A 27,552-nucleotide genomic window follows, 5' to 3' on the forward strand; every position below is an offset into this window, starting at 1 on the left:
AGAAGAGAGGAGTGGAGACAGAAAGGAAGAGGAGTGAAGACAGGAAGAGAGGAGTGGAGACAGACAGGAAGAGAGGAGAGAACAGACAGGAAGAGGAGAGAACAGACAGGAAGAGGAGTGGAAAAAGACAGGAAGAGAGGAGTGGAGACAGACAGGAAGAGAGGAGTGGAGACAGACAGGAAGAGAGGAGTGGAGACAGACAGGAAGAGAGGAGTGGAGACAGACAGGAAGAGAGGAGTGGAGACAGACAGGAAGAGAGGAGTGGAGACAGACAGGAAGAGAGGAGTGGAGACAGAAAGGAAGAGAGGAGTGGAGACAGAAAGGAAGAGAGGAGTGGAGACAGAAAGGAAGAGAGGAGGGAGACAGAAAGGAAGAGAGGAGTGGAGACAGAAAGGAAGAGAGAGAGAGAACAGGGAAGAGGAGTGGAGAAAGCCAGTAAGAGAGGAGTAGAGACAGACAGGAAGAGGAGTGGAGACAGACAGGAAGAGAGGAGTGGAGACAGACAGGAAGAGGGAAGACAGGAAGAGAGGAGTGGAGACAGAAAGGAAGAGAGGAGTGGAGACAGAAAGGAAGAGAGGAATGGAGACAGAAAGGAAGAGAGAACAGACAGGAAGAGGAGTGGAGACAGAAAGGAAGAGAGGAGGGAGACAGAAAGGAAGAGAGGAATGGAGACAGAAAGGAAGAGAGGAGAGAACAGACAGGAAGAGGAGTGGAGACAGAAAGGAAGAGAGGAGTGGAGACAGAAAGGAAGAGAGGAATGGAGACAGAAAGGAAGAGAGGAGTGGAGACAGAAAGGAAGAGAGGAGAGAACAGACAGGAAGAGGAATGGAGACAGAAAGGAAGAGAGGAGTGGAGACAGAAAGGAAGAGAGGAGAGAACAGACAGGAAGAGGAATGGAGACAGAAAGGAAGAGAGGAGTGGAGACAGAAAGGAAGAGAGGAATGGAGACAGAAAGGAAGAGAGGAGAGACAGACAGGAAGAGGAATGGAGACAGAAAGGAAGAGAGGAGTGGAGACAGAAAGGAAGAGAGGAATGGAGACAGAAAGGAAGAGAGGAATGGAGACAGAAAGGAAGAGAGGAATGGAGACAGAAAGGAAGAGAGGAGTGGAGACAGAAAGGAAGAGAGGAATGGAGACAGAAAGGAAGAGAGGAATGGAGACAGAAAGGAAGAGAGGAATGGAGACAGACAGGAAGAGGAATGGAGACAGAAAGGAAGAGAGGAGTGGAGACAGAAAGGAAGAGAGGAATGGAGACAGAAAGGAAGAGAGGAATGGAGACAGAAAGGAAGAGAGGAGTGGAGACAGAAAGGAAGAGAGGAGAGAACAGACAGGAAGAGGAATGGAGACAGAAAGGAAGAGAGGAGTGGAGACAGAAAGGAAGAGAGGAATGGAGACAGAAAGGAAGAGAGGAGTGGAGACAGACAGGAAGAGAGGAGTGGAGACAGAAAGGAAGAGAGGAGTGGAGACAGAAAGGAAGAGAGGAATGGAGACAGAAAGGAAGAGAGGAGTGGAGACAGAAAGGAAGAGAGGAATGGAGACAGAAAGGAAGAGAGGAGAGAACAGACAGGAAGAGGAGTGGAGACAGAAAGGAAGAGAGGAGGGAGACAGAAAGGAAGAGAGGAATGGAGACAGAAAGGAAGAGAGGAGAGAACAGACAGGAAGAGGAGAGACAGAAAGGAAGAGAGGAGTGGAGACAGAAAGGAAGAGAGGAATGGAGACAGAAAGGAAGAGAGGAGAGAACAGACAGGAAGAGGAGTGGAGACAGAAAGGAAGAGAGGAGTGGAGACAGAAAGGAAGAGAGGAATGGAGACAGAAAGGAAGAGAGGAGTGGAGACAGAAAGGAAGAGAGGAATGGAGACAGAAAGGAAGAGAGGAATGGAGACAGAAAGGAAGAGAGGAGAGAACAGACAGGAAGAGGAGTGGAGAAAGCCAGTAAGAGAGGAGTAGAGACAGACAGGAAGAGAGGAGTGAGACAGACAGACAAGAAGAGAGGAGTGGAGACAGACAGGAGGAGTGGAGAGAACAGACAGGAAGAGAGGAGAGGAGACAGACAGGAAGAGAGGACAGACAGGATGAGAGGAGAGAACAGATGGGAAGAGAGGAGAGGACAGACAGACAGGAGGAGTGGAGAGATCAGACAGGAAGAGAGGAGAAGACAGACAGACAGGAAGAGAGGAGAGATCAGACAGGAAGAGAGGAGAAGACAGACAGGAAGAGAGGAGAAGACAGACAGGAAGAGAGGAGAGGACAGACAGGAAGAGAGGAGAGATCAGACAGGAAGAGAGGAGAGATCAGACAGGAAGAGAGGAGAGATCAGACAGGAAGAGAGGAGAGATCAGACAGGAAGAGAGGAGAGATCAGACAGGAAGAGAGGAGAGATCAGACAGGAAGAGAGGAGAGGAGACAGACAGGAAGAGAGGAGTGGAGACAGACAGGAAGAGAGGAGTGGAGACAGACAGGAAGAGAGGAGTGGAGACAGACAGGAAGAGAGGAGTGGAGACAGACAGGAAGAGAGGAGTGGAGACAGACAGGAAGAGAGGAGTGGAGACAGACAGGAAGAGAGGAGAGGAGACAGACAGGAAGAGAGGAGTGGAGACAGACAGGAAGAGAGGAGTGGAGACAGACAGGAAGAGAGGAGTGGAGACAGACAGGAAGAGAGGAGTGGAGACAGACAGGAAGAGAGGAGGGAGACAGACAGGAAGAGAGGAGTGGAGACAGACAGGAAGAGAGAGAGAACAGACAGGAAGAGAGGAGTGAAGAAAGACAGTAAGAGAGGAGTGGAGACAGAAAGGAAGAGGAGTGAAGACAGGAAGAGAGGAGTGGAGACAGACAGGAAGAGAGGAGAGAACAGACAGGAAGAGGAGAGAACAGACAGGAAGAGGAGTGGAAAAAGACAGGAAGAGAGGAGTGGAGACAGACAGGAAGAGAGGAGTGGAGACAGACAGGAAGAGAGGAGTGGAGACAGACAGGAAGAGAGGAGTGGAGACAGACAGGAAGAGAGGAGAGACAGACAGGAAGAGAGGAGAAGACAGACAGGAAGAGAAGACAGAAAGGAAGAGAGGAGTGGAGACAGAAAGGAAGAGAGGAGTGGAGACAGAAAGGAAGAGAGGAGTGGAGACAGAAAGGAAGAGAGGAGTGGAGACAGAAAGGAAGAGAGGAGAGAACAGACAGGAAGAGGAGTGGAGAAAGCCAGTAAGAGAGGAGTAGAGACAGACAGGAAGAGGAGTGGAGACAGAAAGGAAGAGAGGAGTGGAGACAGAAAGGAAGAGAGGAATGGAGACAGAAAGGAAGAGAGGAGAGAACAGACAGGAAGAGGAGTGGAGAAAGCCAGTAAGAGAGGAGTAGAGACAGACAGGAAGAGAGGAGAGGAGACAGACAGGAAGAGAGGACAGACAGGATGAGAGGAGAGAACAGATGGGAAGAGAGGAGAGGACAGACAGACAGGAGGAGTGGAGAGATCAGACAGGAAGAGAGGAGAAGACAGACAGACAGGAAGAGAGGAGAGATCAGACAGGAAGAGAGGAGAAGACAGACAGGAAGAGAGGAGAAGACAGACAGGAAGAGAGGAGAGGACAGACAGGAAGAGAGGAGAGATCAGACAGGAAGAGAGGAGAGATCAGACAGGAAGAGAGGAGAGATCAGACAGGAAGAGAGGAGAGATCAGACAGGAAGAGAGGAGAGATCAGACAGGAAGAGAGGAGAGATCAGACAGGAAGAGAGGAGAGGAGACAGACAGGAAGAGAGGAGTGGAGACAGACAGGAAGAGAGGAGTGGAGACAGACAGGAAGAGAGGAGTGGAGACAGACAGGAAGAGAGGAGTGGAGACAGACAGGAAGAGAGGAGTGGAGACAGACAGGAAGAGAGGAGAGAGACAGACAGGAAGAGAGGAGTGGAGACAGACAGGAAGAGAGGAGTGGAGACAGACAGGAAGAGAGGAGTGGAGACAGACAGGAAGAGAGGAGTGGAGACAGACAGGAAGAGAGGAGTGGAGACAGACAGGAAGAGAGGAGTGGAGACAGACAGGAAGAGAGGAGTGGAGACAGACAGGAAGAGAGGAGTGGAGACAGACAGGAAGAGAGGAGTGGAGACAGAAAGGAAGAGAGGAGTGAAGACAGGAAGAGAGGAGTGGAGACAGACAGGAAGAGAGGAGAGAACAGACAGGAAGAGGAGAGAACAGACAGGAAGAGGAGAGAACAGACAGGAAGAGGAGAGAACAGACAGGAAGAGGAGTGGAAAAAGGAAGACAGGAAGAGAGGAGTGGAGACAGACAGGAAGAGAGGAGTGGAGACAGACAGGAAGAGAGGAGTGGAGACAGACAGGAAGAGAGGAGTGGAGACAGACAGGAAGAGAGGAGTGGAGACAGAAAGGAAGAGAGGAGTGGAGACAGAAAGGAAGAGAGGAGAGAACAGACAGGAAGAGGAGTGGAGAAAGCCAGTAAGAGAGGAGTAGAGACAGACAGGAAGAGAGGAGTGGAGACAGAAAGGAAGGAAGCGAGGAGAGAACAGACAGGAAGAGGAGTGGAGTCAGACAGGAAGAGAGGAGAGAACAGATGGGAAGAGGAGTGGAAAAAGACAGGAAGAGAGGAGTATTATTTCCTGATTAAATACAGGCCTCTTACCTTCACTGTCCTTGAACTTCTTAATGGCCACAATCTCATTGGTCTCCTGTAGTGAAGAGAGAGAAAAGTATGATAAGGTGCCAGCCCTGCTGCTCAGAAGACTGTCCGCACACGCTCACTGGAGCCCGTCCTGTCCGCACACGCTCACTGGAGCCCGTCCTGTCCGCACACGCTCACTGGAGCCCGTCCTGTCCGCACACGCTCACTGGAGCCCGTCCTGTCCGCACACGCTCACTGGAGCCCGTCCTGTCCGCACACGCTCACTGGAGCCCGTCCTGTCCGCACACGCTCACTGGAGCCCGTCCTGTCCGCACACGCTCACTGGAGCCCGTCGTGTCCGCACACGCTCACTGGAGCCCGTCCTGTCCGCACACGCTCACTGGAGCCCGTCCTGTCCGCACACGCTCACTGGAGCCCGTCCTGTCCGCACACGCTCACTGGAGCCCGTCCTGTCCGCACACGCTCACTGGAGCCCGTCCTGTCCGCACACGCTCACTAGAGCCCGTCCTGTCCGCACACGCTCACTAGAGCCCGTCTTGTCCGCACACGCTCACTAGAGCCCGTCTTGTCCGCACACGCTCACTAGAGCCCGTCTTGTCCGCACACGCTCACTAGAGCCCGTCTTGTCCGCACACGCTCACTAGAGCCCGTCTTGTCCGCACACGCTCACTAGAGCCCGTCTTGTCCGCACACGCTCACTAGAGCCCGTCTTGTCCGCACACGCTCACTAGAGCCCGTCTTGTCCGCACACGCTCACTAGAGCCCGTCTTGTCCGCACACGCTCACTAGAGCCCGTCTTGTCCGCACACGCTCACTAGAGCCCGTCTTGTCCGCACACGCTCACTAGAGCCCGTCTTGTCCGCACACGCTCACTAGAGCCCGTCTTGTCCGCACACGCTCACTAGAGCCCGTCTTGTCCGCACACGCTCACTAGAGCCCGTCTTGTCCGCACACGCTCACTAGAGCCCGTCTTGTCCGCACACGCTCACTAGAGCCCGTCTTGCCCGCACACGCTCACTAGAGCCCGTCTTGTCCGCACACGCTCACTAGAGCCCGTCTTGTCCGCACACGCTCACTAGAGCCCGTCTTGTCCGCACACGCTCACTAGAGCCCGTCTTGTCCGCACACGCTCACTAGAGCCCGTCTTGCCCGCACACGCTCACTAGAGCCCGTCCTGTCCGCGCACGCTCACTAGAGCCCGTCTTGTCCGCACACACTCCGGGGTGCCGTGTAAATGCACAGTGATGAAGACCATACAAACACTATACAAAACAAAGTGTTGAATCCCAAACAAAATAAATAACACAAGCACACAATGATCAACACACGGGACGAGACCCATAATCATCCACAAGGGCACGAAGGCAAAAACACGCAGCACAGGTACTCACACGAAGGGGACTTCCCCAAACTGTTGCCACAAAGTTGGAAGCACAGAATCGTCTAGAATGTCATTGTATGCTGTAGCGTTAAGATTTCCCTTCACTGGAACTAAGGGGCATGAACCATTAAAAACAGCCCCAGACTATTATTCCTCCTCCACCAAACTTTACAGTTGGCACTATGCATTGGGGCAGGTAGCGTTCTCCTGGCATCCGCCAAACCCAGATTTGTCCTTCGGACTGCCAGATGGTGAAGCGTGATTCATCACTCCAGAGAACGTGTTTGCACTGCTCCGGAGTCCAATGGCGTCACTCCAGCCGACATTTGGCATTGCGCATGGTGATATTAGGCTAATGTACGGATGCTCAGCCATGGAATTCCATTTCGTGAAGCTCCAGACGTATAGTTCTGATGCTGAGATTGCTTCCAGAGGCAGTTTGGAACTCGATAGTGAGTGTTGCAACCGAGGACGCGCTTCAGCACTCGGCAGTCTTGTTCTGTGAGCTTGTGTGGCCTTCCACTTCAGGACTGAGCCGTTGTTTCTCCTAGACATTTTAACTTCACAATAACAGCACTAAAAGTTAACCTAGACAACTCTAGCAGGGCAGAAATGTGACAAACTGACTTTTTGGAAAGTTGGCATCCTATGACGGATCCACTTGGAAGTCACTGAGTAAGGCCATTCTACTGCCAATGTTTGTCTATGGAGATTACATGGCTGTGTGTTCGATTTTATAGCAACGGGTGTGGCTGAAATAGCCAAATCCACTAATTTGAAGGAGTGTCCACATACTTTTGTATATATAGTGTATATGTGACCCGTTTCAGGAAACTAGGCGCATGTCGTGAGTCACTACTTCACAGGAGAGTTGTTAGAACATAAACTTGTTTTTATTCAAAATGAGAAATGCTTTCTGGAACATGTGAACTTTCGTGTGCCTTAATAACAAACTTGTATGCCATCTGTAAATACAAATAAAGACAGACAGGAATAGAGGACAGGCAGGAGAACCCACAAAGGGATAGAGAGATAAGAAAGGAGAGAGATGGGATGAGAAGACATGCAGGAGAGAAGAGCAACAGGATGAGAAGACAAATAGGAGAACCATGAGAGGAGAAGAGACAGACAGGATGAGAGGACAGACAGGAGAACCCATGAGAGGAGAGAGACAGACATTGTTGTTAAATTATGAGCCTAGTTGGTTAGCCAAAGAAAAAGTCAGCAACCTTCCCACTAGCCATGATTGGCTGAGATAATGAGTGGGCTGGACATGCCGAGAGATGAGTTTGGATTGGTCTGCCATATAGCATGCTTTTGTGTATTTGAGCTGGTCAGTATGTGTAGGGTAATCCTGTCTAACGCAGCTTTTTTATGTATTATGTATTAAAACTGCATCAGTGTTAAACTCCACTTTCTGGAGGACTGAGGAGATGGGGGAAACAACTGTCACCGGATTACATCTTCAAACTAAGGGCAACCATGGCATCCAACAGGAGACACGTCCAACCACGAATGATGTACAGGTAAGATAGTCTAACTAGCTACATTTTCAGATATTACACGTTTCTAATTTTAACAGAAAGAGCCATTTGCTTGGCTAGTTAGAGCCTAATGTTAGCTAGCTAATATTGAACATAGTTGGTTAGCTACCTGCAGATTCACACAGGGCAGTAACGTCATGAGTTGTGATTATGGTTCATTGTTTACCTAGCTGGCTAGCTAAAGTTAGTCAATCTCTCCTCCACTTTGAGCCAGGAGAGATTGACATGCATATTAAAAATGCTAGCTCTCGGTGTACATACAGCTGCCTTGGGGAATTCCTGATTCTAACTGGATTATGTTTGATAGGCGTCCATTTTATTTCCAGCAGCAGACTATGATCGATAATGTCAAAAGCCATACTGAAGTCTAACAAAACAGCTCCCACAATATTTTTATCAAATCAAAGTTTGTGTCACGTGCGCCGAATACAACAGGTGTAGTAGACCTTACAGTGAAATGCTGAATACAACAGGTGTAGTAGACCTTACAGTGAAATGCTGAATACAACAGGTGTAGTAGACCTCACAGTGAAATGCTGAATACAACAGGTGTAGTGGACCTCACAGTGAAATGCTGAATAGAACAGGTGTAGTAGACCTTACAGTGAAATGCTGAATACAACAGGTGTAGTGGACCTCACAGTGAAATGCTGAATACAACAGGTGTAGTGGACCTCACAGTGAAATGCTGAATAGAACAGGTGTAGTAGACCTTACAGTGAAATGCTGAATACAACAGGTGTAGTGGACCTCACAGTGAAATGCTGAATACAACAGGTGTAGTGGACCTCACAGTGAAATGCTGAATAGAACAGGTGTAGTGGACCTCACAGTGAAATGCTGAATACAACAGGTGTAGTAGACCTCACAGTGAAATGCTGAATACAACAGGTGTAGTAGACCTCACAGTGAAATGCTGAATACAACAGGTGTAGTAGACCTTACAGTGAAATGCTTACTTACAGGCTAGTGCAAAAAAAAAGGTGTTAGGTGAACAATAGGTAGGTAAAGAAATAAAACAGGCAGACAGGCTATATACAGTAGCGAGGCTATAACAGTAGCGAGGCTAAAAAAGTAGCGAGGCTACATACAGACACCGGTTAATCAGGCTGATTGAGGTAGTATGTACATGTAGATATGGTTAAAGTGACTATACATATATTATGAACAGAGAGTAGCAGTAGTGTAAAAGAGGTGTTTTTTTAATATATTTTTTATTTAACCTTTATTTAACCAGGTAGGCTAGTTGAGACCAGGTTCTCATTTGCAACTGCGACCTGGCCAAGATAAAGCATAGCAGTGTGAACAGACAACAACACAGAGTTACACATGGAGTAAACAATAAACAAGTCAATAACACAGTAGGAAAAAAAGAAAAAAGAGAGTCATGTATACATTGTGTGCAAAAGGCATGAGGAGGTAGGCGAATAATTACAATTTAGCAGATTAACACTGGAGTGATAAATGATCAGATGGTCATGTACAGGTAGAGATATTGGTGTGCAAAAGAGCAGAAAAGTAAATAAATATAAACAGTATGGGGAAGAGGTAGGTAAAATTGGGTGGGCTATTTACCGATAGACTATGTACAGCTGCAGCGATCGGTTAGCTGCTCAGAGTGTAGCCGTCTTCATCGACCTGGTCAAGGCTTTCGACTCTTTCAATCACCGTATTCTTAACGGCAGACTCAACAGCATTGGTTTATCAAATAACTGCCTCACTTGGTTCACCAACTACTTCTCAGAGTTCAGTGTGTCAAATCGGATGGGCCTGTTTTCCAGACCTATGGGGGTACCACAGGGTTAAATGTCTCTGTATACATCAACAATGTCGCTCTTGCTGCGGGTGATTCTCTGATCCACCTCTACGCAGACGACACCATTCTGTATATGTTACGCCCCTGAAAACAGGGGAGAAATAATCACGAGAGTGATACGGTGTTGTATTCTCAAAACGTTTAGTTCAATCTTTCACAAAAGTAACACATTACAAAACAACAGAAAACCCATTATACAAATAACACAGCAAAATATCTTATTAACAACGTACATGTTCATTCACAATCGACATAAAATGGCAGCTACTCTCAGTACGATGATATTCTTCACTTCAACCAAGCAGGGCTAATATTACTCTCTTCAAACTTAACTCTAACTTCCTCAAGACGTTACTAAGACAGACCTTAAACACTCTTGACATGTTAGTGAGTTATAACATTTAAATTACTATTTTTATCATCAATAAAGTACCTGAAAACAGGGGAGAAATAATCACGAGAGGGATACGGTGTTGTATTCTCAAAACGATTAGTTCAATGAGAAAAGCCCGCGATTTTCCCCAGGAATATGGGTGGAGACCAGAGCAATCGATCTCCGGCTCATAGATTAAGAGCATTTCGTAGATCACAGATGAACACTTTTAGGCACCACAAAATAAAGTAATCAATATAACGTTTACACATTACTCTCACAATTCGTACCCTTTGACAGATTTGAACTTTTAACACAATTATATGAATGTTATCAAATCAAATTTTATTTGTCACATACACATGGTTAGTAGATGTTAATGCGAGTGTAGCGAAATGCTTGTGCTTCTAGTTCCGACAATGCAGTAATAACGAGCAAGTAATCTAACTAACAATTCCAAAAAAAAACTACTGTCTTATACACAGTGTAAGGGGATAAAGAATATGTACATAAGGATATATGAATGAGTGATGGTACAGAGCAGCATAGGCAAGATACAGTAGATGATATCGAGTACAGTATATACATATGAGATAAGTATGTAAACCAAGTGGCATAGTTAAAGTGGCTAGTGATACATGTATTACATAAGGATGCAGTCGATGATATAGAGTACAGTATCAACGTATGCATATGAGATGAACAATGTAGGGTAAGTAACATTATATAAGGTAGCATTGTTTAAAGTGGCTAGTGATATATTTACATAATTTCCCATCAATTCCCATGATTAAAGTGGCTGGAGTAGAGTCAGTGTCATTGACAGTGTGTTGGCAGTAGCCACTCAATGTTAGTGGTGGCTGTTTAACAGTCTGATGGCCTTGAGATAGAAGCTGTTTTTCAGTCTCTCGGTCCCAGCTTTGATGCACCTGTACTGACCTCGCCTTCTGGATGACAGCGGGGTGAACAGGCAGTGGCTCGGGTGGTTGATGTCCTTGATGATCTTTATGGCCTTCCTGTAGCATCGGGTGGTGTAGGTGTCCTGGAGGGCAGGTAGTTTGCCCCGGTGATGCGTTGTGCAGACCTCACTACCCTTTGGAGAGCCTTACGGTTGAGGGCGGTGCAGTTGCCATACCAGGCGGTGATACAGCCCGCCAGGATGCTCTCGATTGTGCATCTGTAGAAGTTTGTGAGTGCTTTTGGTGACAAGCCGAATTTCTTCAGCCTCCTGAGGTTGAAGAGGCGCTGCTGCGCCTTCCTCACGATGCTGTCTGTGTGAGTGGACCAATTCAGTTTGTCTGTGATGTGTATGCCGAGGAACTTAAAACTTGCTACCCTCTCCACTACTGTTCCATCGATGTGGATGGGGGTGTTCCCTCTGCTGTTTCCTGAAGTCCACAATCATCTCCTTAGTTTTGTTGACGTTGAGTGTGAGGTTATTTTCCTGACACCACACTCCGAGGGCCCTCACCTCCTCCCTGTAGGCCGTCTCGTCGTTGTTGGTAATCAAGCCTACCACTGTTGTGTCGTCCGCAAACTTGATGATTGAGTTGGAGGCGTGCATGGCCACGCAGTCGTGGGTGAACAGGGAGTACAGGAGGGGGCTCAGAACGCACCCTTGTGGGGCCCCAGTGTTGAGGATCAGCGGGGAGGAGATGTTGTTGCCTACCCTCACCACCTGGGGGCGGCCCGTCAGGAAGTCCAGTACCCAGTTGCACAGGGCGGGGTCGAGACCCAGGGTCTCGAGCTTGATGACGAGCTTGGAGGGTACTATGGTGTTGAATGCCGAGCTGTAGTCGATGAACAGCATTCTCACATAGGTATTCCTCTTGTCCAGATGGGTTAGGGCAGTGTGCAGTGTGGTTGAGATTGCATCGTCTGTGGACCTATTTGGGCGGTAAGCAAATTGGAGTGGGTCAAGGGTGTCAGGTAGGGTGGAGGTGATATGGTCCTTGACTAGTCTCTCAAAGCACTTCATGATGACGGATGTGAGTGCTACGGGGCGGTAGTCGTTTAGCTCAGTTACCTTAGCTTTCTTGGGAACAGGAACAATGGTGGCCCTCTTGAAGCATGTGGGAACAGCAGACTGGTATAGGGATTGGTTGAATATGTCCGTAAACACACCGGCCAGCTGGTCTGCGCATGCTCTGAGGGCGCGGCTGGGGATGCCGTCTGGGCCTGCAGCCTTGCGAGGGTTAACACGTTTAAATGTCTTACTCACTGGTATCAATCTCTATCAACTAATACTGAATGCATCTTCTTAACCTTAGATGTTTTAAGATCCTCACATACTATGAACTTACTAATACTTTTTAATGTATAACAGGCTATGAATATTTCCTTTACCCTGTTACATATACATCTGGCCCTTCTTTAGACACTGTGTTAACAAACCTCCAAACAAGCTTCAATGCCATACAACACTCCTTCTGTGGCCTCCAACTGCTCTTAAATGCTAGTAAAACGAACCGCATGCTTTTTCAACCCGCCCATCTATAATCACTACTCTGGACGATTCTGACTTAGTATATGTAGACAACTACAAATAACTAGGTGTCTGGCTAGACTGTAAACTCTCCTTCCAGACTCGTATTAAACATCTCAAATCCAAAATTAAATCTAGAGTCGGCTTCCTATTTCGCAACAAAGCCTCCTTCACTCATGTTGCCAAACATACCCTCGTAAAACTGACCATCCTACCGATCCTCGACTTTGGCGATGTCATTTACAAAATAGCCTTCAACACTCTACTCAGCAAACTGGATGCAGTCTATCACAGTGCCATCCGTTTAGTTACCAAAGCCCCATATACTACCCACCACTGCGACCTGTATGCTCTCGTTGGCTGGCCCTCGTTACATATTCGTCGCCAGACCCACTGGCTCCAGGTCATCTATAAGTCTATGCTAGGTGAAGCTCCGCCTTATCTCAGATCATTGGTCACCATAACAACACCCACCGTAACACGCGCTCCAGCAGGTATATCTCACTGGTCACCCCCAAAGCCAATTCCTACTTTGGCCGCCTTTCTTTCCACTTCTCTGCTGCCAATGACTGGAAAGAATTGCAAAAATCTATGAAGTTGGAGACATATCTCCCTCACTAACTCTAAGCGTCAGCTAACCGATCGCTGCAGCTGTACATAGCCCATCTGTAAACAGCCCATCCAACATTCCCATATTGTTTTTATTTACTTTTTGCTCTTTTGCAACCCAGTAATTCTACTTGCTCACCATCATCTGCACATCTATCACTCCAGTGTTAATTTGCTAAATAGTAATTACTTCGCTACTATGGCCTATTTATTGCCTTACCTCCCTTATCTTACCTCATTTGCACACACTGTATATAGACTTTTTCTATTGTGTTATTGACTGTATGTTTGTTTATTCCACGTATAACTCAGTTGTTGTTTGTGTCGCTTTGCTTTATCTTGGCCAGGTCACAGTTGTAAATGAGAACTCTCAACTAGCTTACCTGGATAAATAAAGGTGAAATATAGATATATATATAAATAATTCAATCCACTACTGGTGTAGCTGCAGCTCAAAATAACACAAATCTACGAGGGGACCACAGAACTGTCCCATCTATAGTTCTTCTGCTCTCTCCCAACCAACTCTACATCTCTCTCACCCTCTAATAGGACTATGTCGTCAGTTCTCCTGCTCTCTCCCCCCCAAATTCCTCACTCTACATCTCTCTCACCCTCTAACAGGACTATGTAGTCTGTGCTCCACAAGGTGGCCTATTTAACTCTACATCTCTCTCACCCTCTAATAGGACTATGTAGTCTGTGCTCCACAAGGTGGCCTATTTAACTCTACATCTCTCTCACCCTCTAATAGGACTATGTCGTCAGTTCTCCTGCTCTCTCCCCCCCAAATTCCTCACTCTACATCTCTCTCACCCTCTAACAGGACTATGTAGTCTGTGCTCCACAAGGTGGCCTATTTAACTCTACATCTCTCTCACCCTCTAACAGGACTATGTCGTCAGTTCTCCTGCTCTCTCCCCCCCAACATCTCTCTCACCCTCTAATAGGACTATGTCGTCAGTTCTCCTGCTCTCTCCCCCCCAAATTCCTCACTCTACATCTCTCTCACCCTCTAACAGGACCATGTAGTCTGTGCTCCACAAGGTGGCCTATTTAACTCTACATCAGAAGTCCTTTCTCCTGTCCCACTTTCTGTTTATTGGGTGTTAAAATTAGAGGTTTTATAAATCGGTCAGGCCGATATTTTTGGCCAATATTAGCCTACCGTCCTAGTCATCATCTCATCTCTGCTCAGGCTGTAACAGCTAGCAAGACATCGCTCTCTGTGCTCCCCAACCAGTCATCCTCTATAAGCTAATAGGTGCATTAGAGACCTCTGTAATGCCCAGAAAGCTCAGATTCAAACTCCCATTCACCAGCTCTGCGAGCGTTATAATTTCAAAATAAGTTTTTTTACACACCAAATATGCCATTTTGCTGAGAAACTAAACTTTTTTTTTTTTTTTTTACAATCAACCGAAACAATGCCTTTTAGGCACCTCCAATTACTTCCAACCTTCCAACCTGTGGTGTGGCAGTAATGAGTGGTACCCCTGCACATCAACGCAGCACTGGTACTCCCCGTATCCAGCCATGTTATTACCTGGTACTCCCCGTATCCAGCCATGTTATTAACCTGGTACTCCCCGTATATAGCCATGTTATTACCTGGTACTCCCTGTATATAGCCATGTTATTACCTGGTACTCCCTGTATATAGCCATGTTATTACCTGGTACTCCCCGTATAAAGCCATGTTATTACCTGGTACTCCCCGTATAAAGCCATGTTATTACCTGGTACACCCTGTATATAGCCATGTTATTACCTGGTACTTCCTGTATATAGTCATGTTATTTTCTACTTCCTGTATATAGCCATGTTATTTTCTACGTCCTGTATATAGTCATGTTATTTTCTACGTCCTGTATATAGTCATGTTATTTTCTACTTCCTGTATATAGCCATGTTATTTTCTACTTCCTGTATATAGCCATGTTATTTTCTACGTCCTGTATATGTCATGTTATTTTCTACTTCCTGTATATAGCCATGTTATTTTCTACTTCCTGTATATAGCCATGTTATTTTCTACTTCCTGTATATAGTCATGTTATTTTCTACGTCCTGTATATAGTCATGTTATTTTCTACTTCCTGTATATAGCCATGTTATTTTCTACTTCCTGTATATAGGCGTGTTATTTTCAATTGGTATTTATATTTGTTATTCATCTTTAACTCTGCATTGTTGAAAGGACCCATAAGTAAGCATTTCACTGTCAGCCTACACGTGTTGGCCTTGTGTTTCAGGTTATTGTCCTTCTGAAAGGTGAATTCATCTCCCAGTGTCTGTTGGAAAGCAGACTGAACAAGGAAAAACTCCCCAGTCCTTAACGATTACAAGCATACCCATAGGAGGAAGGCCCTAAAAATGGTCAAAGACTCCAGCCACCCTAGTCATAGACTGTTCTCTCTGCTACCACACGGCAAGTGGTCCAAGAGGCTTCTACAGCTTCTACCTCCAAGCCATAAGACTCCTGAACAGCTAATCAAATGGCTACCCAGACTATTTGCATTGCACCCCCCCTACGCTGCTGCAACTCTATTATATACACATAGTCACTTTAATAACTCTACCTACATGTACATAATTACCTCAATACCTGTGCCCACGCACATTGACTCTGAACCAGTACCACTTGAAAATAGCCTTGCTATTGTTATTTACTGCTGCTATTTAATTATTTGTTACTCTTCTCTCTTACTTGTTTTGGGATTTTATTAAAACTGCATTGTTGGTTAAGGGCTTGTAAGTAAGCATTTCACTCTAAGGTCTAAACCTGTTGTACAATTAGATTTGAAATACAATTAAATACAATTAGATTTGATAACATGATGCAGCCACCACTGTGTTTGAAAATATGGAGAGAGTGGTACTCAGTAATGTGTTGTATTGGATTTGTCCCAAACATAACACTTTGTATTCAGGACAGAAAGTTAATTGCTTTGCCACATTTTTTGCAGTAATACTTTAGTGCCTTGTTGCAAACAGGATGCTTGTTTTGGAATATATTTATTATGTTCTGGTTTCCTTCTTTTCACTCTGTCAATTAGGTTAGTGTTGTGGAGTAACTACAATGTTTTTGATCTAGCCTCAGTTTTCTCCTAACACATTCATTAAACTCTGTAACTGTTTTAAAGTCACCATTCTCATGGTGGTCTCATGGTGAAATCCCTGAGCGGTTTCCTTCCTCTCCGGCAACTGAGTTAGGAAGGACACCTGTATCTTTGTAGTGACTGGGTGTATTGATATACCATCCAAGGTGTAATAAATAACTTTACCATGCTCAAAGGGATATTCAATGTCTGCTTTTTTTTATTTTTACCCATCTACCAATAGCTGCCCTTCTTTGGGAGGCACTGGAAAACCTCCCGGGTCTTTGTGGTTGAATCTGTGTTTGAAGTTCACTGCTCGACTGAGGGACCTTAAAGATAATTGTATTTGTGGGGTACAGAGATGAGGTAGTCATTGAAAATAATCCTGTTAAAAATTATTATTACACAGAGTTAGTCCATGCAACGTATGTGACCTGATTCAGGCTCCCGAGTTGCGCAGCGGTCTCAAGCACTACATCTCAGTGCAAGAGGTGTCACTACAGTCCCTGGTTCAAATCTGGGGCTGTATCAAATCCGGCCGTGATTGGGAGTCCCATAGGAAGGCGCACAATTGGCCCAGTGTCATCCAGGTTTGGCCGGGGGTAGGCCGTCATTGTAAATAAAAATGTGTTCTTAAATGACTTGCCTAGTTAAATACAGGTTACATTTAAAAAATAATTTGAAAGAATAAAATAAAAAATAAAAAAGCTAAGTTTTACTTTTAAATATATATTGACTCAAGACACTTCAGCTTTAAAAATTGTATTAATTTGTAAACATTTCTGAAAGCATAATTCCACTTTGACATTATGGGGTATTGTGTGTAGGCCAGTGACAAAAAAAAATCTGAATTTAATCCATTTTAAATTCAGGCTGTAACACAAAATGTGGAAAAAGTCAAGGGGTGTGAATACTTTCTGAAGGGGACTGTAATTAATGGACATTTCTGTCAGGGTTGATATAATTGTCACTGGGAAAATCAAGTCTGACATTTCAAAGTGGAAACTGCAAACTTCACAAGCCTTTTTAAACCTCAAATAAACAAAACATCTAAATACCATAAATACAGTACAAAATGTCCTGCAGGAAAGTTCTCCTGTAGCAGGATGATCAAATTAAGGTCCAAGATCGGTATAGATTACAGATCAAATCAAATCAAATTTATTTATATAGCCCTTCGTACATCAGCTGATATCTCAAAGTGCTGTACAGAAACCCAGCCTAAAACCCCAAACAGCAAGCAATGCAGGTGTAGAAGCACGATACAGGAAACATCTCTTACTGTACAGAAGGAAGTCACTGTTCTCTAGCTTCACATTTACAAATTACATTAGCTGAGATTACAGCAACTCAAATCACATTATTGACGAATAGGATTACCAGATTATCCATGTGAAGCTAACGAGATATCATATAGGCCTAAAACTAGACAACCACAGTAGTAAACCTCAGGAGAGATAGCAGACCAACCTTGGGCGAAATTACGATAATATCTTCTATAGATGATGATTGACAGTCACTGTCGATGGTGATGACATCGTGATGTGACAGACGATGGTTTAGCCTATTTGAACTTGGCTGGCGCCGCGCAGTAAACGGAGTCAGGCAGCGCAGAGCAGGGCAGGACAAGAGCGACATTCCTATTACATATGTTAAACAAAACATGAGAGGAATATAGGCTAGACAGAGCTGAGAATTACACCAAAGCAGTGCAAATTGTCCAGTCAGAAAATATTGTTTCTCTCACTCTGTTAGATGCATGGGCCTTTTTTATTACGGACACTCCTGCATTATAGTGTCTAGCTGCTTTAAAAAAACGCAGCTCCCTTGTCTCTCCATTCAATTTGAATATGACAGGGCTAAGCTACGTTTTATAGTTTTATGCATTCATGCTTTCTCTCAGGCTCAAAAATGTTCAACCAAGACCACAGTTCTCACTCCCATAGATAACAATAAACCATTCATCAGAATGAAATCTCAGCATCAGCAGTGGACAGTATCAGCTTCATCAGGAGCTCAAGAACAAAATATGTATTTGGTCTAGACACTGTATTCCCGAAGAGACACAAATATTCTCTGATTGCCCCTATCGTACATCGTAAGTTTAAATACACTTAAGATGGAGTCATTAAAACTCATTTTTCAACCACTCCACAAATTTCTTGTTAACAAACTATAGTTTTGGCAAGTCAGTTGTCATGCACAAAATAGATGTCCCTAAGTCATTTTCCAACAATTGTTTACAGGCAGATTATTTCACTGTATCACAATTCTAGTGGGTCAGAAATGTACATACAATAAGTTGACTATGTCTTTAAACAGCTTATAAAATTCCAAAAAATTATGTCATGGCTTTAGAAGCATCTGATAGGCTAATTGACATCATTTGAGTCAATTGGAGATGTACCTGTGGATGTATTTCAAGGCCTACCGTCAACCTCAGTGCTTATTTTCATGGGAAAATCAAAAGAAATCAAGACCTCAGAAAAAAAATTGTAGACCTCCACAAGTTTGGTTCATCCTTGGGAGCAATTTCCAAACGCCTGAAGGTACCATGTTCATCTGTACAAACAATAGTACGCAAGTATAAACACCATGGGACCACGCAGCCGTCATACAGCTTGCAGCCGTCACACAGTCTGACCCTGCTGTCTACTAACTACTAGTTCATGTAGGGCTACACAGTCTGACCTTGCTGTCTACTAACTACTAGCTCATGTAGGGCTACACAGTCTGACCCTGCTGTCTACTAACTACTAGCTCATGTAGGGCTACACAGTCTGACCATGCTGTCTACTAACTACTAGCTCATGTAGGGCTACACAGTCTGACCCTGCTGTCTACTAACTACTAGCTCATGTAGGGCTACATAGTCTGACCCTGCTGTCTACTAACTACTAGCTCATGTAGGGCTACACAGTCTGACCCTGCTGTCTACTAACTACTAGCTCATGCTTGCTGTTTGGGGTTTTAGGCTGGGTTTCTGTCCAGCACTTTGAGATATCAGCTGATGTACGAAGGGCTATATAAATAAATTTGATTTGATTTTGATTTGATTTGTAGGGCTACACAGTCTAACCCTGCTGCCTACTAACTACTAGCTCATGTAGGGCTACACAGTCTGACCCGAACCCTGCTGTCTACTAACTACTAGCTCATGTAGGACTACACAGTCTGACCCGAACCCTGCTGTCTACTAACTACTAGCTCACGTACAGCTACACAGTCTGACCCTGCTGTCTACTAAGTACTAGTTCACGTAGGGCTACACAGTCTGACCCTGCTGTCTACTAACTACTAGTTTATGTAGGGCTACACAGTCTGACCCTGCTGTCTACTAACTACTAGTTCATGTAGGGCTACACAGTCTGACCCTGCTGTCTATTAACTACTAGTTCATGTAGGGCTACACAGTCTGACCTTGCTGTCTACTAACTACTAGCTCATGTAGGGCTACACAGTCTGACCCTGCTGTCTACTAACTACTAGCTCATGTAGGGCTACACAGTCTGACCCTGCTGTCTACTAACTACTAGTTCATGTAGGGCTACACAGTCTGACCTTGCTGTCTACTAACTACTAGCTCATGTAGGGCTACACAGTCTGACCCTGCTGTCTACTAACTACTAGTTCATGTAGGGCTACACAGTCTGACCTTGCTGTCTACTAACTACTAGCTCATGTAGGGCTACACAGTCTGACCCTGCTGTCTACTAACTACTAGTTCATGTAGGGCTACACAGTCTGACCTTGCTGTCTACTAACTACTAGCTCATGTAGGGCTACACAGTCTGACCCTGCTGTCTACTAACTACTAGCTCATGTAGAGCTACACAGTCTGACCCTGCTGTCTACTAACTACTAGCTCATGTAGGGCTACACAGTCTGATCCCGACCCTGCTGTTCCTATACAATACCATCTTGCCTAAAACAATCAAACATCCTGTATTTTGGTATATTCTGTTTGGTTCAGGTTAATTACCTACATCAGTGTTTAGAAGTGGTAATGATGGGTCTCAGAAAAGGATAGTTGATGTGATTATATGAAAGATCTTACCTTGTGTCTGCACTTCAGGACCACTCCATAGGCACCTGGTGGAGAGAGCAGTACTTTAAGATATCATCAGGCACTCCATTTTAACTTACACAGCAACACTGTAGACCTCCTGACCTAAAGCTTCCCGGTTTGTTGTTAACAACATGACCTTCAGCAGCTAGTTTATTCAGATAAACAGAGAGTATCAACCAACAGCCTGGTCACATGAAATGCTGACAGGATGAATGTAGAACATGATGGGACGTCTGCCCGTATCGGATCACAGGTACTGTTCAATGGTTTAAATGTAGTGGTAATGGTTTGACCCAGAAGACGTGGTTCCGACGAGAGCCTAGAACTGCTTATTAGGTTGACCATGCAAAGTGGTCAGACTGTGACAGTACATTGGACCGGTTCTAATAGCTCAGTGTTGAGGTGCTTACAGTACACAGATGAATGAAGCCTGAGCTAAGTTTTCAGATGAATCCATAAATATGAGCCCAGTGATTCCTTCCTGCCTACTGGCCCCTTTCAGAAGAGAGAGCTCATTCTGTGTCTGTCTCCTCTATAATGGAGAAGGAAGTCCTTCACTGTGGCTAACTGCAGCCAATTTACACTGGTAGAAATGGAATGCACCAGAGAGACAGGCACAGGGACAACCTGAACAAGAGAATATTTGCTCGCCCTCTGTTTGATAAAGAGAGAGAATGATGCAAAGCCAGCCTGGCACCATGTGGTGCTGCTGTCCAATCAGCCCTGATTAATCAACATGAACACAGCCAAACCTACATAATGCCAGGTGTAACCTATCTGAAATGGACCATTTATTTAGTTCTGTCAAGAGAGAGAGAGAGAGAGAGAGAGAGAGAGAGCAGCTAGGTCAAAACACTCAACCTCTCGCTTGTGAAATAAAGCACTAAAACTGCATGATCATGTTATTGTTAAATTGTTTAGGGGATGGGTAGAGGGGATGGGGCTGGGGAAGGGACTGGGTAGAGGGGAAGGGGCTGAGGAAGGGACTGGGTAGAGGGGATGGGGTTAGGGAAGGGACTGGGTAGTGGGGATGGGGCTGGGTAAGGAGATGGGGCTGGGGAAGGGACTGGGTAGAGGAGATGGGGCTGGGGAAGGGACTGGGTAGAGGAGATGGGGCTGGGTAGAGGGGATGGGGCGGGGGAAGGGACTGGGCAGAGTGTCTGACACTTTACATCTACTCATTGAAACCGCAGGAAACCACCAACATGAGAGAGAAAGACATGTTACCATGGCTGGCTGGTACAATATCTCGTTCAAGTATTATGTAGCCTAGTCCGAAAATGTTCTGATTTCTATTAGAGGTCGACCGATAATGATTTTTCAACGCCCATACCTCGGCCGATTTTTATTTATTCATTTGTAATAATGACAATTACAACAATACTGAATGAACACTTATTTTAACTTAATATAATACATTAAAAAAATCAATTTAGCATCAAGTAAATAATGAAACATGTTCAATTTGGTTTAAATAATGCAAAAACAAGGTTTTGGAGAAGAAAGTAAAAGTGCAATATGTGCTATGTAAGAAAGCTAATGTTTAAGTTCCTTGCTCAGAACATGAGAACATATGAAAGCTGGTGGTTCCTTTCAACATGAGTCTTCAATATTCCCAGGTAAGAAGTTTTAGGTTGTAGTTATTATAGGAATTACAGGACTATTTCCCTCTGTACCATTTGTATTTAATTTACCTTTGACTATTGGATGTTCTTATATGCACTTTAGTATTGCAAGTGTAACAGTATAGCTTCCGTCCCTCTCCTCGCTCCTCCCTGGGCTTGAAATTGGCCCTAATTAAATCGGCCATTCCAATTAAATCGGTCGACCTGTAATTTCTATAGTGCTTCATGATCCATAACCATAAGCAGGCACGCCGGCACACACACATACAGAGGCCTTCTAACAATTCTGTGGGTAAGGTAGTAACGTAGCTAGTGATCTTACCTTCACCTACGATCCCAAGGACTTCAAATTTATTCATAACATCACCAACGTCAGAGTTCTTCATGAAGTTAAAAGGCAGCTGGGGTGAGCTCCAAGGTGGGGTCAGAGAGGTGTCCCAGCTAGAGGAGGGGGGTCTGGGCTGGTCTACTGGCTCCTGGGAGGGGTTGACTACCAGAGGGCCTCAGGACGCGACACATTCTCCTTTCAATGGTTTTCCCTCACCGGATCATCCTCACCTAGACACAGAAAAAGTCACAACAATGAGCAGAGGAATCAAACATAATTAGGCTAACTTTTTAGGTCTGAAAACACCTGGCCAACTTTTATGAGTGAGCTATCCCTTTAAGTGCTGACTGTTCATGAACACCTCCTCTCCTCATCTCCCACATAGCTGTGGGTTCAGTATGCAGAATCCAGAGCTAAAATAAACCAGGCCGGCAGCATCCTAGTACAGTCAACATGACTCTGCTGCTCCCTCTCTCTCCACTAACTGACAGGCTCAGATCAGAAGGCTACAGGTGATTATAGGTGGTGGCTGATCTCCTGAACAACTAAGCTCTGCAAACAGCAGAACACACAGATGATCCTTCCTCTTTTGTTTCAGCAGCAACCGCTGCACAATGTGAACAGGAATGCAGTGAGCAGTATAGAGGATCATGCCTTCATTTAGTTTCCAACAACAGGATGAATCATGCGTGGTAATGGACAGAGTCAGTGGAATTCAACACCTTCAAATCAGCTGGCAAATTATCCTCACCAGCACAGTGTTACTGAACACAGACTACAAGAGAAAAACAGATATGCTCCTGAAAATAAACATCTGGATTATATAAGAAAATTAGGGAACAATTGTTGCCAATGACAACAAGGAGACCTATTATATTATACAACGGGTGGGTCTAATCCTGAATGCTGATTGGTTAAAAGCGCATTCCAGCCGATGTCTATTCCAGAAGTTACCGCCGGTTAAATCTATGATGTTAAAATGTCTATTTACTCTGTTCCATCTGACTGCACAATCCACTGTCTCATCAGCCCAGCCAGGCAATTTATAAACTTGATCTCCACTATAAAAAGCATCTAGACATTATCTCACATTTCCTTTAGACTAACATTTCGTTTAACAGTGGAGATGTGTATCAACTTTGCTGTCTGTCTTGCTGACATTTGCAATGTTGTTTAAATATTCAAATTCAATCTCCAGCTTTCCCATAGTAATTAACGTGTCGGGAGTCTGGACAAGACAGACAGCCAGGCAGCGTTTCTTAGCCAGTCTAAATCATGAATCAGCTGGCAAAATTTTAAATCAAATCAAATTGTATGTCACATGTGCCAAATACAACAGGTGTTGTAAGGTGTTTCACCTTACAGTGAAATGCTTATTTACAAGCCCTTAATTAAGAAAAATAAGTGTTAAGAAAGTATTTAATAAAATAAACTGAAGTAAAAAAGAAAAATAACAAATAATTAAAGAGCAACAATAAAATAACAGTAGCGAGGCTATTGCTACTCTCTGTTCATCATATACTGTATGCATAGTCACTTTAACCATATCTACATGTACATACTACCTCAATCAGCCTGACTAACCGGTGTCTGTATGTAGCCTTGCTACTGTATACAGCGCCTCGTTACTGTATACAGCGCCTCTCTACTGTATACAGCGCTCTCTACTGTATACAGCCTCTCTACTGTATACAGCGCCTCTCTACTGTATACAGCGCCTCTCTACTGTATACAGCGCCTCTCTACTGTATACAGCGCCTCTCTACTGTATACAGCCTCTCTACTGTATACAGCCTCTACTGTATACAGCCTCTACTGTATACAGCCTCTACTGTATACAGCCTCTACTGTATACAGCCTCTACTGTATACAGCCTCTACTGTATACAGCCTCTACTGTATACAGCCTCTACTGTATACAGCCTCTACTGTATACAGCCTCTACTGTATACAGCCTCTACTGTATACAGCCTCTACTGTATACAGCCTCTACTGTATACAGCCTCTACTGTATACAGCCTCTACTGTATACAGCCTCTCTACTGTATACAGCCTCTCTACTGTATACAGCCTTGTTACTGTTATTGTTCACTGTCTTTTTGACCGTTGTTTGTATTTCTTTAGAATAAGGCCAAGAGTGTGCAAAGCTGTCATCAAGGCAAAGGGTGGCTCCTTTGAAGAATCTTAAATATATTTGGATTTGTTTAACACTTTTTTGGTTATTAAATGATTCCATGTGTTTTTTTTCACTATTATTCTACAATGTAGAAAATAGTATAAAAATAAAGAAAACCCCTGGAATGAGTAGGTGTGTCCAAACATTTGACTGATAGTGCACATGGATATATACAAAGAAATGTCAATTGAAAAAAGATTAAACGAAGTGCAGCTAGTTTGCAGTCTTTCCAGCTTCAGTTTGAAGTGGTTGTGTTAGCTGTGTTGTTGGCTAGCTCCTCTGAACAACAGTGATTGTGTTAGCTGTGTTGTTGACTAGCTCCTCTGAACAACAGTGATTGTGTTAGCTGTGTTGTTGACTAGCTCCTCTGAACAACAGTGAGTGTGTTAGCTGTGTTGTTGGCTAGCTCCTCTGAACAACAGTGATTGTGTTAGCTGTGTTGTTGGCTAGCTCCTCTGAACAACAGTGATTGTGTTAGCTGTGTTGTTGGCTAGCTCCTCTGAACAACAGTGATTGTGTTAGCTGTGTTGTTGGCTAGCTCCTCTGAACAACAGTGATTGTGTTAGCTGTGTTGTTGGCTAGCTCCTCTGAACAACAGTGATTGTGTTAGCTGTGTTGTTGACTAGCTCCTCTGAACAACAGTGAGTGTGTTAGCTGTGTTGTTGGCTAGCTCCTCTGAACAACAGTGATTGTGTTAGCTGTGTTGTTGGCTAGCTCCTCTGAACAACAGTGATTGTGTTAGCTGTGTTGTTGGCTAGCTCCTCTGAACAACAGTGATTGTGTTAGCTGTGTTGTTGGCTAGCTCCTCTGAACAACAGTGATTGTGTTAGCTGTGTTGTTGGCTAGCTCCTCTGAACAACAGTGATTGTGTTAGCTGTGTTGTTGGCTAGCTCCTCTGAACAACAGTGTCCTGCTTCAGTTTGAAGTGATTGTGTTAGCTGTGTTGTTGGCTAGCTCCTCTGAACAACAGTGTCCAGCTTCAGTGTGAAGTGATTGTGTTAGCTGTGTTGTTGGCTAGCTCCTCTGAACAACAGGGTCCAGCTTCAGTTTGAAGTGATTGTGTTAGCTGTGTTGTTGGCTAGCTCCTCTGAACAACAGTTTCCTGACAAGAGAGCACATTTTCTACGCCAAGTGAAATCACGCCTCATTAGGTCATCGTTATGGATGTATACAAATAAATGTCACTAGAAAACAAATTAATTAACAAATTAACAAATGCAGCTACTGTAGTTATTCTTTCTGACGTTTGACGTGACTGTGGGTTAGCCGTAGTTGGCTAGCTAGCAAGCAAAGTATGCTACTCCTATACAGTAAGGGCCTATTAGTAATACAACCTGGAAACCCTACTCCTACACAGTACAGACCTATTAGTAATGAAACCTGGAAACCCTACTCCTATACAGTACAGACCTATTAGTAATGAAACCTGGAAACCCTACTCCTATACAGTACAGACCTATTAGTAATGAAACCTGGAAACCCTACTCCTATACAGTACAGACCTATTAGTAATGAAACCTGGAAACCCTACTCCTATACAGTACAGACCTATTAGTAATGAAACCTGGAAACCCTACTCCTATACAGTACAGACCTATTAGTAATGAAACCTGGAAACCCTACTCCTACACAGTACAGACCTATTAGTAATGAAACCTGGAAACCCTACTCCTATACAGTACAGACCTATTAGTAATGAAACCTGGAAACCCTACTCCTATACAGTACAGACCTATTAGTAATGAAACCTGGAAACCCTACTCCTATACAGTACAGACCTATTAGTAATGAAACCTGGAAACCCTACTCCTATACAGTACAGACCTATTAGTAATGAAACCTGGAAACCCTACTCCTACACGGTACAGACCTATTAGTAATGAAACCTGGAAACCCTACTCCTACACAGTACAGACCTATTAGTAATGAAACCTGGAAACCCTACTCCTACACAGTACAGACCTATTAGTAATGAAACCTGGAAACCCTACTCCTATACAGTACAGACCTATTAGTAATGAAACCTGGAAACCCTACTCATATGCAGTGCAGGCCTATTAGTAATTGGAGTATAGGTTAATTGTATGAAGCTACATGTTAAATATCCACAGTCAGGCTAGACCTAGACAATATTTCAGCCATAACTCAAATCAATGTGTTCAAAAGGTCCGTTAGAGCCTCTATGTGTGTGTGTGTGTGTGTGTGTGTGTGTGTGTGTGTGTGTGTGTGTGTGATGCAAGTAGGCTAGCAGGAGCATGTTTTTTAACCCACACATATTACTGTACTGGGTGTCAGGCAGCTAGAGAGCACTCTATGTGTGTGTGTGTGTGTGTGTGTGTGTGTGTGTGTGTGTGTGTGTGTGTGTGTGTGTGTGTGTGTGTGTGATGCAAGTAGGCTAGCAGGAGCATGTTTTTTAACCCACACATATTACTGTACTGGGTGTCAGGCAGCTAGAGAGCACTCTATCATATCAATACTAGACAGCTAAACAACATAAGAAAACAAAGAACAAGAAAATCCAACACGAGAACATTGCACTTGACGTTACACAGTACGGGGTTGACATTATGCCCTTGATCTAACGTTAGCTTGCTAGCCACACAGATCCAGCATCGAGTAACCTAACTACGTGCTCTACAGAGGGGATACTACGCACTAAATGCCTAAATAAAACGGCTGATAAAAACACGTCATCTTAAACGTACGGTATTTTCCTACCTACTCAGTATTTCTAATGGACGACAAAAAAAACGCTACTCACTCAGTGTTTGTAAAGTGATGAACTGGACCCATAGTCCACATCCAAGGCAGGAATTTTAATTGCAGCAACAGTAAGCCTCCGCTTGACAACACCACCAAGTAACGCTGCCAAGCAACAGTTTTGAGTGACGTAACGCTATCCAGTCAAAATGGACTAGGGTTCATTATATCAACGCCTTCCTTGTGTGAAACCAATGAAGGTGCGGAAAATAATGTGAGGGTTAAATGGGCGGGACATACTTCTGACAATAATGTCAGTTCACCAAAAAAGTCGACAATAAAGTTAATTTGTACATAATTATCAACATTTTGATTTAGACCAATTAATAATTTAATTCGAAAATGTTTGTTGTTTTACCATAAGAGGGATCCTACTCGGTGGCATATATTTAGTAGATCAAAATCCAGTTATCTATGGTTCTACTTAACACGGAGTCAGACAATAGAAACGATTTCCTTTTTTCATCTTCAATTAATTCATGCAGAGAATGTAATCCTAGTAGCTATCTGTAGAAGTGTTGTAAAATTCCTCACATTCTTATGCCCCCACCTGGCCTAAAGGTGACATCACAGGCAGTCAAGCCAAAGAGTTTTCAATAAGTTTTCCACTAAAGTTTTCCATCCTCTCTGGACAAGCTACTACCCTTACAGAACTCGCCATAATGTCTA

The 27,552-nt window shown here is 44.4% G+C and overlaps 1 protein-coding gene across 2 annotated transcripts in view; it reads right to left on the bottom strand.

Moving 5' to 3' along the window:
• LOC112251944 (cyclin-dependent kinase-like 5) overlaps positions 1–27,013 on the bottom strand; it is a 123,859-nt gene extending 96,846 nt beyond the window's left edge. Inside the window, exons 1-4 of one of the 2 annotated variants that reach the window (XR_006083541.1) lie at positions 26,885–27,013; positions 21,943–22,178; positions 19,984–20,018; positions 4,618–4,663 (exon numbers count right to left, since the gene is read on the bottom strand). Coding sequence is in view for 1 of the 2 variants with exons in the window: in XM_042322782.1 (XP_042178716.1) it covers positions 4,618–4,663; positions 19,984–20,018; positions 21,943–22,006 (145 nt within the window). In the remaining variant the exon portion in view is untranslated. The remainder of the gene's footprint in view (positions 1–4,617; positions 4,664–19,983; positions 20,019–21,942; positions 22,179–26,884) is intronic. The other variant, XM_042322782.1, reaches the window with a different exon arrangement.
• Between the last annotated feature and the right edge of the window lie 539 nt (positions 27,014–27,552).

The sequence above is a fragment of the Oncorhynchus tshawytscha genome, linkage group LG06 (genome assembly GCF_018296145.1).
Source record: "Oncorhynchus tshawytscha isolate Ot180627B linkage group LG06, Otsh_v2.0, whole genome shotgun sequence".
NCBI classification, from domain to species: Eukaryota; Metazoa; Chordata; class Actinopteri; order Salmoniformes; family Salmonidae; genus Oncorhynchus; species Oncorhynchus tshawytscha.